This window comes from Cottoperca gobio, unplaced genomic scaffold (assembly GCF_900634415.1).
Source record: "Cottoperca gobio unplaced genomic scaffold, fCotGob3.1 fCotGob3_215arrow_ctg1, whole genome shotgun sequence".
NCBI lineage: Eukaryota > Metazoa > Chordata > Actinopteri > Perciformes > Bovichtidae > Cottoperca > Cottoperca gobio.
The window spans coordinates 116,626-128,232 of record NW_021166850.1 but is presented as its reverse complement, the minus strand read 5'-3'; the positions used below and the strand labels follow the sequence as shown (position 1 = coordinate 128,232).

The window sequence follows — 11,607 nt, the reverse complement described above, 5'->3', positions numbered from 1 at the left end:
AACGAAACATCATATTTTATAACCTCTTTGTTTGTTTTGTGCAGAAATGTTCATTTGTAAAGTAACTAAAGGTAAATGTAGTGGAGTAAAGAAAAGTAGAAAAGAGAGAGTTGACTTGAGTTAATGTACTGAATACTGTGTGTATTCCTGCAGTAAACACTCCCACAGTGACCTGGTAAATGTAGTCTTTACTGTCTCTACTTCCCTCTGCTCCTCGTTTCAAACATACACACAGACGGTGAAAAGGTTTTATTTCACAAAGATGGAGGTGATCTGTTCAATAGAGAAGTAAAAACAAAAATGATCTGCAGTCAGCTGATGTTTCAAACCCAGTCCAGACAGAGCCAAGGTCTCAGTCGTCTCCTCCGCACAGACTGAGCAGAGCCTTCTGGTAGTCTCCTTTAGTGTGCTCCTGAACACAAACACAGCTTGAACAATCGTGTGTGGTATTATATATCATATGAAAAATAAATGGATCATATGTCTGAAATACATGTAGTGTAGCATACAAACATTCATTATAAGTAAAGTACACAAACTGGACCTGAGTAAATGTTTTATCATTCATATATTCATATATTCAGCACAGAACAAGCAAAGAAATTAAAACACAAAAACGCTAACCCTTATGAAACACGATTAAACTGCACAGAAGTAAAAGATAATATTGATTTATCTCCTCTCCCCTTCAACAGCAAGAATAAACTGGAGCTGCTGTTTGATTTCATGTTACTTCCTGTTATCTGTCATTTTACTTATCGAGGGTCTCAAGGTGTCGTGTCCTCTACAGGCTGCATGTACATGTTTTTACTTTACTATTTATTTAACATTAAAGGTATAATATGTAAAAAAAAAAATTAAATGTGTAATAACTCGCCCTATGTGTGTATATATATATATATATATATATATATATATATATATATATATATATATATATATATATATAAAATGTATTAATTGAATTATATTTATATTTATGTAGTGAGTACAGAGAAAATGTGTAATGTCCCTGAAGGTAACGTTTCCTCTCTCTCCTGTCATGGTGTCATCAGTCCTGTGTTGTATATGTAGTGAGACAGAGACATGTGTAATGTCCCTGAAGGTAACGTTTCCTCTCTCTACTGTCATGGTGTCATCAGTCCTGTGTTGTATATGTAGTGAGACAGAGAAATGTGTAATGTCCCTGAAGGTAACGTTTCCTCTCTCTCCTGTCATGGTGTCATCAGTCCTGTGTTGTATATGTAGTGATTACAGAGACATGTGTAATGTCCCTGAAGGTAACGTTTCCTCTCTCTCTCCTGTCATGGTGTCATCAGTCCTGTGTTGTATATGTAGTGAGACAGAGAAATGTGTAATGTCCCTGAAGGTAACGTTTCCTCTCTCTCTGTCATGGTGTCATCAGTCCTGTGTTGTATATGTAGTGAGACAGAGAAATGTGTAATGTCCCTGAAGGTAACGTTTCCTCTCTCACCTGTCATGGTGTCATCAGTCCTGTGTTGTATATGTAGTGAGACAGAGACATGTGTAATGTTCCTGAAGGTAACATTTCCTCTCTCTCCTGTCATGGTGTCATCAGTCCTGTGTTGTATATGTAGTGAGACAGAGACATGTGTAATGTTCCTGAAGGTAACGTTTCCTCTCTCTCCTGTCATGGTGTCATCAGTCCTGTGTTGTATATGTAGTGAGACAGAGAAATGTGTAATGTCCCTGAAGGTAACGTTTCCTCTCTCACCTGTCATGGTGTCATCAGTCCTGTGTTGTATATGTAGTGAGACAGAGACATGTGTAATGTCCCTGAAGGTAACGTTTCCTCTCTCTACTGTCATGGTGTCATCAGTCCTGTGTTGTATATGTAGTGAGACAGAGACATGTGTGATGTCCCTGAAGGTAACGTTTCCTCTCTCTACTGTCATGGTGTCATCAGTCCTGTGTTGTATATGTAGTGAGACAGAGAAATGTGTAATGTCCCTGAAGGTGACGTTTCCTCTCTCTCCTGTCATGGTGTCATCAGTCCTGTGTTGTATATGTAGTGAGACAGAGACATGTGTAATGTTCCTGAAGGTAATGTTTCCTCTCTCTACTGTCATGGCGTCGTCTCCCCTTTGAGCAGCGTCAGCGTTGTGTTTGTAGCCAGAAGCTTCATAAACTGACTGTTTATCCAGTTTTAAGACACTTTCTACATCCTGGTGTTTTTAACTCTATATTTGAAGGATGAAGGATTTTAGTTCTCGGACGTCTGGATCTTAAGTTCTCAGAGAAACAAACTGACAAACGTTAGCGGCAGCCGAACAGCGTGCAGGAGAAACTCTGAGGAGAGAAGAGCTCCCATGATGCACCACCACACCAAACTCCCATGATTTATTTTTCCACTGTGTCCTGAACGCCTCTCTGGTGTGTTCATTGGCCTTTGCTTGTGTAGGACGTTACACACACACACACACACACACACACACACACACACACACACACACACACACACACACACACACACACACACACACGCTGGTACTCACGGCGATGGTCTGGTACAGAGATCTTTTGTGCTGCTTCTTAAACTCTGTTCGGATCTTCATCAGGTCCACTTCACAGCGAGAGACCATGATCCTCGTCACCACCTTCTCCTTCGCTCCTTTACTCTAAAGAGACAAACAAGATGGAGGACGACCAACAGACAACAGACAACAGACAAACAGTCAAACAGACAACAGACAACAGACAAACAGACAACAGACAACAGACAACAGACAACAGACAGACGATGTGTATGAGGTTATTAATACTGACAGAAACATTTCACTTCAGTAAAAGTAGCAGAAATAAGTATTATATTAATCTGCAGAATAATACATATATATATTTATATATACTGTATATTATATATATGTATATATATATATTTATATATATATATATACACATATACAGTACAAGTATCTGAAGACAGTACCTGAGTGCAGTACTTGTGTAAATGTACTATGATTTGTACCTTCATGGCTTCATTGAGTCTGTTGGCGAAGTACAGCTGTCTGTTTTCAAAGCACTCCACTGTGAAGATAAGACGCACGTTTAGAAACCTGCTGACGTCCTCCGAAGAACTAACACTTCAAATACAGAGAATGTATTTTAAAGGTATTTCATGCAACTTCAGATAATCGTTATTTATAGTTATGTTTTGGACGACCGGTGATGTTTGTTACCCAGAGTGAGGAAGGACTTCTCCAGATCTCCCTTCACCTCCTTCCTGATGCTCTCCTTCATGTCGTATGGACTGTAGCTCTTATACCGCTCGAACACTGAGCACACACACACACACACACACACACACACACACACACACACACACACACACACACACACACACACACACACAGACAACATGAGACTTTTAAAGCAGAGTATTTATATTATTATTTATAGAGAAAAGTATTTTTATTAACTGTTGACAGAATCAGCCTCCGACTTGTGGCCAGACACAGATATGCACAAATGGATATTTTTTAATATGTATATAAATATTCACTTTTTACCTTCAAAATTAACATAGAACGTAAAAAAAACATTACATTCATGTACTAAACAAATAAAAGCATTGTTGGTATTTAATGTAAAAAGCATTTTAAATGAAAAATAATAATCTGCAATTTTGCAGAATCGTCGTATTTTAATATTATTGTCTGGTGATCCTGTGAATCTGATGCTGTGTGTGTGTGTGTGTGTGTGTGTGTGTGTGTGTGTGTGTGTGTGTGTGTGTGTGTGTGTGAGTGTGTGTGTGTGTGTGAGTGTGTGTGTGTGAGTGAGTGTGTGTGTGTGTGTGTGTGTGTGTGTGTGTGTGTGTGTGTGTGTGACTCACCTTTCTGCAGGTGGGGGACGCTCCTCTGAGCCATGATGGAGATCCAGGTGGCCACGTCGGTGCCCTTCCTCTTCACGCCGGCTTCATACAGCGACTGAGGTCAGAAGAGTGAAGTTACTTCACAGAGCGATGAAGGATTTATTCATTCATGGATTCTTTATTACAAATAATTTATTCATGCCTGAGTGTTATTTCAGGGAACACATTCACACCCAGGAGAACAGAATTATTTTATTTGAATATGCGCATGCTTTCACTCACTCTGGCGTCCTCGTCAATCTTCTCGTAGTCCACCACGTTAGACGGCTCATCTCTCCTTGTCTGCACGAACAACATTAACGTCAGTGTTTAAATGTTTCAATTACAAATCAAATGAAATAAGACTTTAACCTCAAATATCAGAAAACCTTTAAAAACTTTAAAAAGGCAACAAAAGAGTCGATATTCTGAAATAACACAACTACTGTATTAATATAATATAAAGACACCACACAGACACTGGACCTGCAACTACAGGTATCACAACAATCAACTAATCATGTTCATTAAAATCAATAAACATTTATTTAATAAATAGTTTCATTTCCAGAAACTTCGTCTTTTGTGCTTTAACGGCAAGTTTTATTTCTTTGTATTTATTATTTCTTGCCACATGCATTTGGTTTGAATTTACTTTTTAAAATATGTTTCCTCTTCGCGCAATTAATATATTAACATTATTATTGTTGACATTACTATATTATTATTATTATAATTGTATTATATATTAATATTATTAACATTATTATTATCAACATTACATTACATTATTTATTTTAAATGATTATTAAGATTATTCATATTATTATTGTTGACATTATTATATTATTATTATAATTGTATTATATATTATATTAATATTATTAACATTACATTATTTATTTTAAATGATTATTAACATTGTTCATATATTTATTAATATTATTATTATTATCAGTTACAATGTGGTTAAATGAATTAAATCATAATTATAATGATAAACAGAATTGTAAACCCAATTAAAAATATTATGTATCTATATTGTGTTATGTAAGTAAAGCATGTTCGTTTACATGTTAGCAGCATTTAGCATGTTAAATTAAATACTAAATAAAAGAAACCATCCGCTGTGAGTTTTTAGAATAAAGTCCTATGATTATTAACAGTTAACATACGCTGTATGTGCTGCTGTGTGTACCTTTAACTGTGTGTACCTTTAACTGTGTGTACCTTTAACACACACACTTATGTCTTTTTAATAGCGTAAGTAAATGTATGATATCCGTCATCTTTAATCCTGCAGTATACCGTGACAGCGGTAGATAACCCTCCTCATGCATGTGGTGAGAGCTGGAGCTCAATCTAACTATCAACACATTTGTTGTTTGCTTTGTAAAAATAGTGAAAATAGTGAGAAATGCCGTCACGATTACCCAGACCCCAAAGGGACAATACGTTTTACGGTTAGCATCGAGCTACCTGAACCAGAGCCAGCAGCAGTTTAGCGAAGTCCCCTGATGTGTCTCCTGCTACTTCTTTCTCCAACTCCTTCTTAAACACTGCCGAGAGAAACAAAAAGACAAGAACATTATGAAAAAAATCCTAACTTCAATATATCGTATGGCGTAGCTAATGTTAGCCGCAGGAGCTAACTAGCTAGCTGTTTATACTTGATGTTTTAACATGCTAACAGCTTTCTTATGGATCCAACGTCATTTCATACTAAAACCGCTAACTTTAAACGTTAGCTTGTAATGCTACTAACGGAGTCACTTCGTCAGTGAAGGTGAACGATATGAAACATTTCCCGTCATGTCATCTTACAGGACTGTCTCAGAAAATTAGAATATTGTGATAAAGTTCTTTATTTTCTGTAATGCAATTAAAAAAACAAAAATGTCATACATTCTGGATTCATTACAAATCTGAAATATGAAATATTGCAAGCCTTTTATTATTTTAATATTGCTGATTATGGCATACAGCTTAAGAAAACTCAAATATCCTATCTCTAAATATTAGAATATCATGAAAAAGTATACTAGTAGGGTGTTCAACGAATCACTTGAATCGTCTAATTAACTCGAAACACCTGCAAGGGTTTCCTGAGCCTTGAAAAACACTCAGCTTGGTTCAGTAAACTAAATCACAAGTATGGGGAAGACTGCTGATCTGACTGCTGTCCAGAGGACCATCATTGACACCCTCCATCAGGAGGGTAAGACACAAAAAGAAATGTCTCAAAGAGCAAGCTGTTCACAGAGTGCAGTTTCAAAGCACATCCACAAAAAGTCTGTTGGAAGGGGGAAATGTGGCAGGAAACGCTGCACAACCAAGAGAGATGACCGCAGCCTTAACAGCATTGTGAAGAAGAGTCGCTTCCAGAATTTGGGGGAGCTTCAAAGACAGTGGACTGAAGCTGGAGTCCAGGTATCAAAAGCCACTGTTCACAGACGTGTCCGGGAAATGGGCTACAATAGCCGTATTCCCATGGTCAAGCCACTTCTGAACTCAAGACAACGGAAGAAGCGTCTGACTTGGGCTATGGAAAAGAAGCACTGGACAGTTGCAGAGTGGTCCAAAGTCCTCTTTTCAGACGAAAGCAAGTTTTGTATTTCATTTGGAAGTCAAGGCGCCAGAGTCTGGAGAAAGGCTGGAGAGGAGCAAAATCCAAGTTGCTTGAAATCCAGTGTGAAGTTCCCACAGTCAGCGATGGTTTGGGGAGCCATGTCAGCTGCTGGTGTTGGTCCACTGTGTTTCATCAAGCCCAGAGTAAATGCAGCTGTGTACCAAGAGATTTTAGAGCACTACATGCTTCCGTCTGCTGAAAAGCTCTATGGAGATGAGGAATTCATTTTCCAGCATGATCTGGCACCTGCCCACAGTGCCAAAACCACCAGTAACTGGTGTACTGACCATGGCATTACTGTCCTCGATTGGCCTGCCAATTCCCCTGACCTGAACCCCATAGAGAATATGTGGGGTATTGTGAAGAAGAAGCTGAAAGACACCAGACCCAACAATGCTAATGAGCTAAAGGCCGCTATTGAAGCATCCTGGGCATCCATAACACCTCAGCAATGCCACAGGCTGATTGCCTCCATGCCACGCCGCATTGATGCAGTAATCCGTGCAAAAGGATTCCCAACCAAGTACTGAGTGCATTAATGGACATTTTCAAATGTTTGATTTTGTTTTGCTGTTATAAATCTTTTTTTTTACTTAGTCTGAGGAACTATTCTAATTTGTTGAGATAGGATTTTTGAGTTTTATTAAGCTGTAAGCCATAATCAGCAATATTAAAATAATAAAAGGCTTGCAATATTTCAGTTGATTTGTAATGAATCCAGAATGCATGACATTTTTGTTTTTTTAATTGCATTACAGAAAATAAAGAACTTTATCACAATATTCTAATTTTCTGAGACAGTCCTGTATATCGTGATACCAGAATCATGTATTGATAAAATAATACAGTAAATTAAATACTTGACAAATTTATCGCAATTTGTACTGATGACATTAGACATTATGTGAAATAGTAAATTCACTTATAAATGTGTGTTTTGGACATTTCACGTGTCCATTTGATGAATTCACATACAGCACAGATGCTCGTGTTTTCCTCACAGTTCAGTTGTGAGATGTGATTTTTCACATGTGAGAATTGTAATTGAAATGTAAACGTAACATTTTAAATGTCCTGCTCATTGACGACAGCACTGATCACACACAGCCAGAGATATTAAAGAGGCAGAAATACTAACAGCTGCTAAGTTTCTTTTCATTACGGATCAAACGCTTTACTTCAGGTATTATTTGCTTTACTTTAACTCACTCTCTTTGTAAACCGTCTTGATCTCCAGCAGTTCTTCGTTGTTTCTGGAGCAGACGATCTCGATGAGCGTTTCCTCGTCTGTTCCGAGTCCCTACAAACAAAAACCAGCCGGTCAGACTTTTTACACTTTAACACGATTATTATGTCAAACATTATTCTGCAGAAGTGTCAGATGCATAACACACAATGGGTTTAACTACTTTATATACACTAATGGTTTCCAACCTCTGGGTCGGGCCCCTCCAAAGGGTCCCCAGATACATCTGAGGGGTCGTGAGAGGATTAATGGGAGAGAATAAGAAACTAATATCTGAGACACAAATAACGAGACTTTCACTCAGAGAGCGCAGACAAAGCCAACGGTGCATTCAGGTGCTCCTCTCACGGTGCTTTTTACAGAGTTGTGAAGTCGTTCTTCAGACGGTGTGTTCGCAAGCTTTAAGTCGTGATGTGCAAACAACATGGACGCTACAAAGAAGAAGTGTTTTACTGCTCCGAGCGTTTAAACAACACAAGATCTGATTCAGTTCTTCAGACTTGAGGAGGCGTTCACAGGAGTTTTCCTGGTTGAGAACTCGTGTTTCCGATTATTCCAACACCACATGAATGCAGCGCAAATCTCGCAATGATAATTAAAGTGAGACATAATGCGTGTACACGCCCCGTGACTCGGATCAGCTCCAAAATGTAATGCATTCTTTCTCGGCCCGTATTACACCTTTCCACCAAGTTATATGAAGATCGTATGTATCGTATCGTAAGACCAAGACCTGCTTGGTGGCGGTTATGATACAATATTGATCATTTCAGCAGTTATTGAAATGAAACCATGTGAGCAGTTGAGAGGGGAAATGTTTCTGACCTTCATGGAGGATTTGAGCTCACAGGCGTCGTACTGAGCCGTGCTCTTCATCAGACCCAACATCAGAGCCTCCAGAGAGCCGGACAGCGCCCCCTTCAGGGCTACGCTCAAATCCTGAGTAAGGTAGAAAGAAGTGAAATTAAAAACGTCTTTGTGTCTCTGAACATGTTCATTAAAACAGAAACACTTTGAACCTTCTTGGCGATCCGTTCATATTCGAAGGCGATCTCTCTGCGTTGCTCTGCGCTGCGTCTGGTCAGGATGTCGATGACGGTCTGTTCGTCTACACCTGCAGGACATGAACACGCTCAGGTGAAATATCCTTCACACCAGATAAGAGTAATATAATAATTGTTTATAGCTCAGTCATTTTTTATTTAATGTGATGAAAAATATGTAATTCACCACAGCTGTAAGGTGCTGGAAAAGCTTTAAAATGCACCTTGAAATGCTTGAGAAGTGCTTGAATTTGACTTTGGTAAAGGTGTCAGAGCCAAGTAAAGCACAAATATTAATAAAATATCCATTTTAAAGCCTTTTCTCTTGTATTTCCGTGGTGTCAAATGAGAAACATGTATGACTTTCTCCTTTTACAGCTGAACAGTAAAGTAAAGTCTGTTTCTGAAAACATTTGAAGTCACAAACACTCAACGCAGAGGAACAGGATTTTTGCACAGATTATCTCTCGTGTTATTTTTAATAAACTGCAGCTTTAAACTCTCTGCTTCCACCACAATCCTTGGATTCTTTTAGCAGCTGTCTCTGTGTCTGTTTCTCTGTTTCTGTTTCTCTGTTTCAGCCTTTGCAAGAAAATGCTAAATCTTTTTCCTGCAGCTCGCACACAGGAAGTGAGAAAAGTCTCCACACACACACACACACACACACACACACACACACACACACACACACACACACACACACACACACAGATCTGCACGATCTGACTCACAGGTTCCACTTTAGTTTCCATTCCGAGCATAAAATATGGCGTCATGGTGTGAAGAGCTCATAGTGGACAGAAGCCAGTAATCTGAGAACTGAGGAACTCAGACTTCTTGTCTTTTAACACAAACTGATTCCACCACATGCAGGGTTCAAAGTACATTCAGTCAAGTACACATCCAAGGTACTTTACTTTCTGTGTTGAGAAGATTCTCCTTCTTCTTCAGATAAGTCTTTAAAAATCCTCTTGATCAGCTGGAAACTGAAAACTTGTGAAATGTTGACTCCGTACCAAAACCAAAGATGTCTCAAGAGAAATGGACTAAAATAGTAATTAATTCCGTTAATTACTAAAGAAATAAAATGCTCATTAGCAATGCCCCTGGAACCCTCATGTTTAAAAATCCACCTCTGGACACGTCGGTGGTGAAACCAGCTTCTGTTCCTTCATGAACTGAATGTTCAGTTTGAAGATGAGTTACATAACTTCTGAGAACATGTGGAAACTTCCAGTCTTTGGACTCTCACCTTTAGTTTTTACGGCCGTCTCGATCCTGGCGGCGTCTTTGGCCGGGTCGAAGTCTCGTGCCGAGACCACGGTGGGAAATTTGAGCTCCACTTCCTGCAGAGGACAGAGAGGAGGGCAGGTTGGGCAGTTAGACCCTCCATCCAATCACTTACTGCAGATTGGCTGATTGAAATATTAAAGAAAATAATGTCATATCAACGTAATCCTGTCGTGACGTTTAAACAACTTTTCCACAAAAGGAGGCGATGAGGAGACTTTGCAATTTTGTTGACAAAACATATTTTCTTGTGCATATAATTGTGTGCATTGAAAAAGCTCCTGAAGGATTATAAAAGCATTAAGATCTTTAAAAAGTGAAACGCTCACTTCCTTCTTCTGCTTTGCAATAATCTTCTGTACTTTAAATGAAGGTTTCTCAGCAGGACAGTTTGCATAGTGACTTTAACTGTGGATGTAGAACAAAGCTCAGGATTCTGATTTACTCTCCACATGCACACAAGAGAGTGGATCTCTCTGCTGCTGCAGCGTTATCTCACGAGGCCACTCACCGCTCCGTACGACAGCGTCAGTTGGCCCAGAAACTCAGAAACCAGCGCCATGTTGAGTCGACCTGCAGGGAAGCAGCAGGACCGTTTCATCAAACATCACATCTGCTCAATTAATCTGCACAATCTGCAATAGTATCTATTAGTATCTGTTAGTGTCTGTTAGTGTCTGTTAGTGTCTGTTAGTATCTGTTAGTATCTGTTAGTGTCTGTTAGTGTCTGTTAGTGTCTGTTAGTATCTGTTAGTGTCTGTTAGTGTCTGTTAGTGTCTGTTAGTATCTGTTAGTATCTGTTAGTGTCTGTTAGTATTTGTTAGTGTCTGTTAGTGTCTGTTAGTATCTGTTAGTATCTGTTAGTGTCTGTTAGTATCTGTTAGTATCTATTAGTATCTGTTAGTGTCTGTTAGTGTCTGTTAGTGTCTGTTAGTATCTGTTAGTGTCTGTTAGTGTCTGTTAGTGTCTGTTAGTATCTGTTAGTGTCTGTTAGTGTCTGTTAGTGTCTGTTAGTGTCTGTTAGTGTCTGTTAGTATCTGTTAGTATCTGTTAGTGTCTGTTAGTATTTGTTAGTGTCTGTTAGTGTCTGTTAGTATCTGTTAGTATCTGTTAGTGTCTGTTAGTATCTGTTAGTATCTATTAGTATCTGTTAGTATCTGTTAGTATCTGTTAGTGTCTGTTAGTATCTGTTAGTGTCTGTTAGTGTCTGTTAGTGTCTGTTAGTATCTGTTAGTGTCTGTTAGTGTCTGTTAGTGTCTGTTAGTGTCTGTTAGTATCTGTTAGTATCTGTTAGTGTCTGTTAGTGTCTGTTAGTGTCTGTTAGTATCTGTTAGTATCTGTTAGTGTCTGTTAGTGTCTGTTAGTGTCTGTTAGTATCTGTTAGTGTCTGTTAGTGTCTGTTAGTGTCTGTTAGTATCTGTTAGTGTCTGTTAGTATTTGTTAGTGTCTGTTAGTGTCTGTTAGTATCTGTTAGTATCTGTTAGTGTCTGTTAGTATCTGTTAGTATCTATTAGTATCTGTTAGTGTC

The 11,607-nt window shown here is 38.7% G+C and overlaps 1 protein-coding gene across 1 annotated transcript; it reads right to left on the bottom strand.

The window, feature by feature from the left end:
- Window positions 1-234: 234 nt before the first annotated feature.
- Window positions 235-10,847, bottom strand: LOC115004897 (annexin A2-B-like). The gene is made up of 12 exons (XM_029426629.1): window positions 10,591-10,847; window positions 10,042-10,135; window positions 8,766-8,860; window positions 8,572-8,685; window positions 7,710-7,800; window positions 5,351-5,430; window positions 4,115-4,174; window positions 3,854-3,947; window positions 3,201-3,296; window positions 2,990-3,048; window positions 2,517-2,639; window positions 235-412 (listed from the first exon to the last, which is right to left on the bottom strand). Exons 1-12 carry the CDS (start codon window positions 10,678-10,680, stop codon window positions 353-355), a joined length of 1,056 nt encoding a protein of 351 aa, XP_029282489.1. The 5' UTR covers window positions 10,681-10,847; the 3' UTR covers window positions 235-352.
- Between the last annotated feature and the right edge of the window lie 760 nt (window positions 10,848-11,607).

Coding starts and splice junctions, on each gene's coding strand:
- LOC115004897 (XM_029426629.1), bottom strand. CDS start 10,680: ATGAAACGGTCCTGCTGCTTCCCTGCAGGTCGACTCAACATGGCGCTG. Junction 5,431..7,709: donor CAAGACGGTTTACAAAGAGA/GTGAGTTAAAGT, acceptor TTCTCTCGGCAG/TGTTTAAGAAGGAGTTGGAG. Junction 2,640..2,989: donor GACTCAATGAAGCCATGAAG/GTACAAATCATA, acceptor TTGTCTCTTTAG/AGTAAAGGAGCGAAGGAGAA.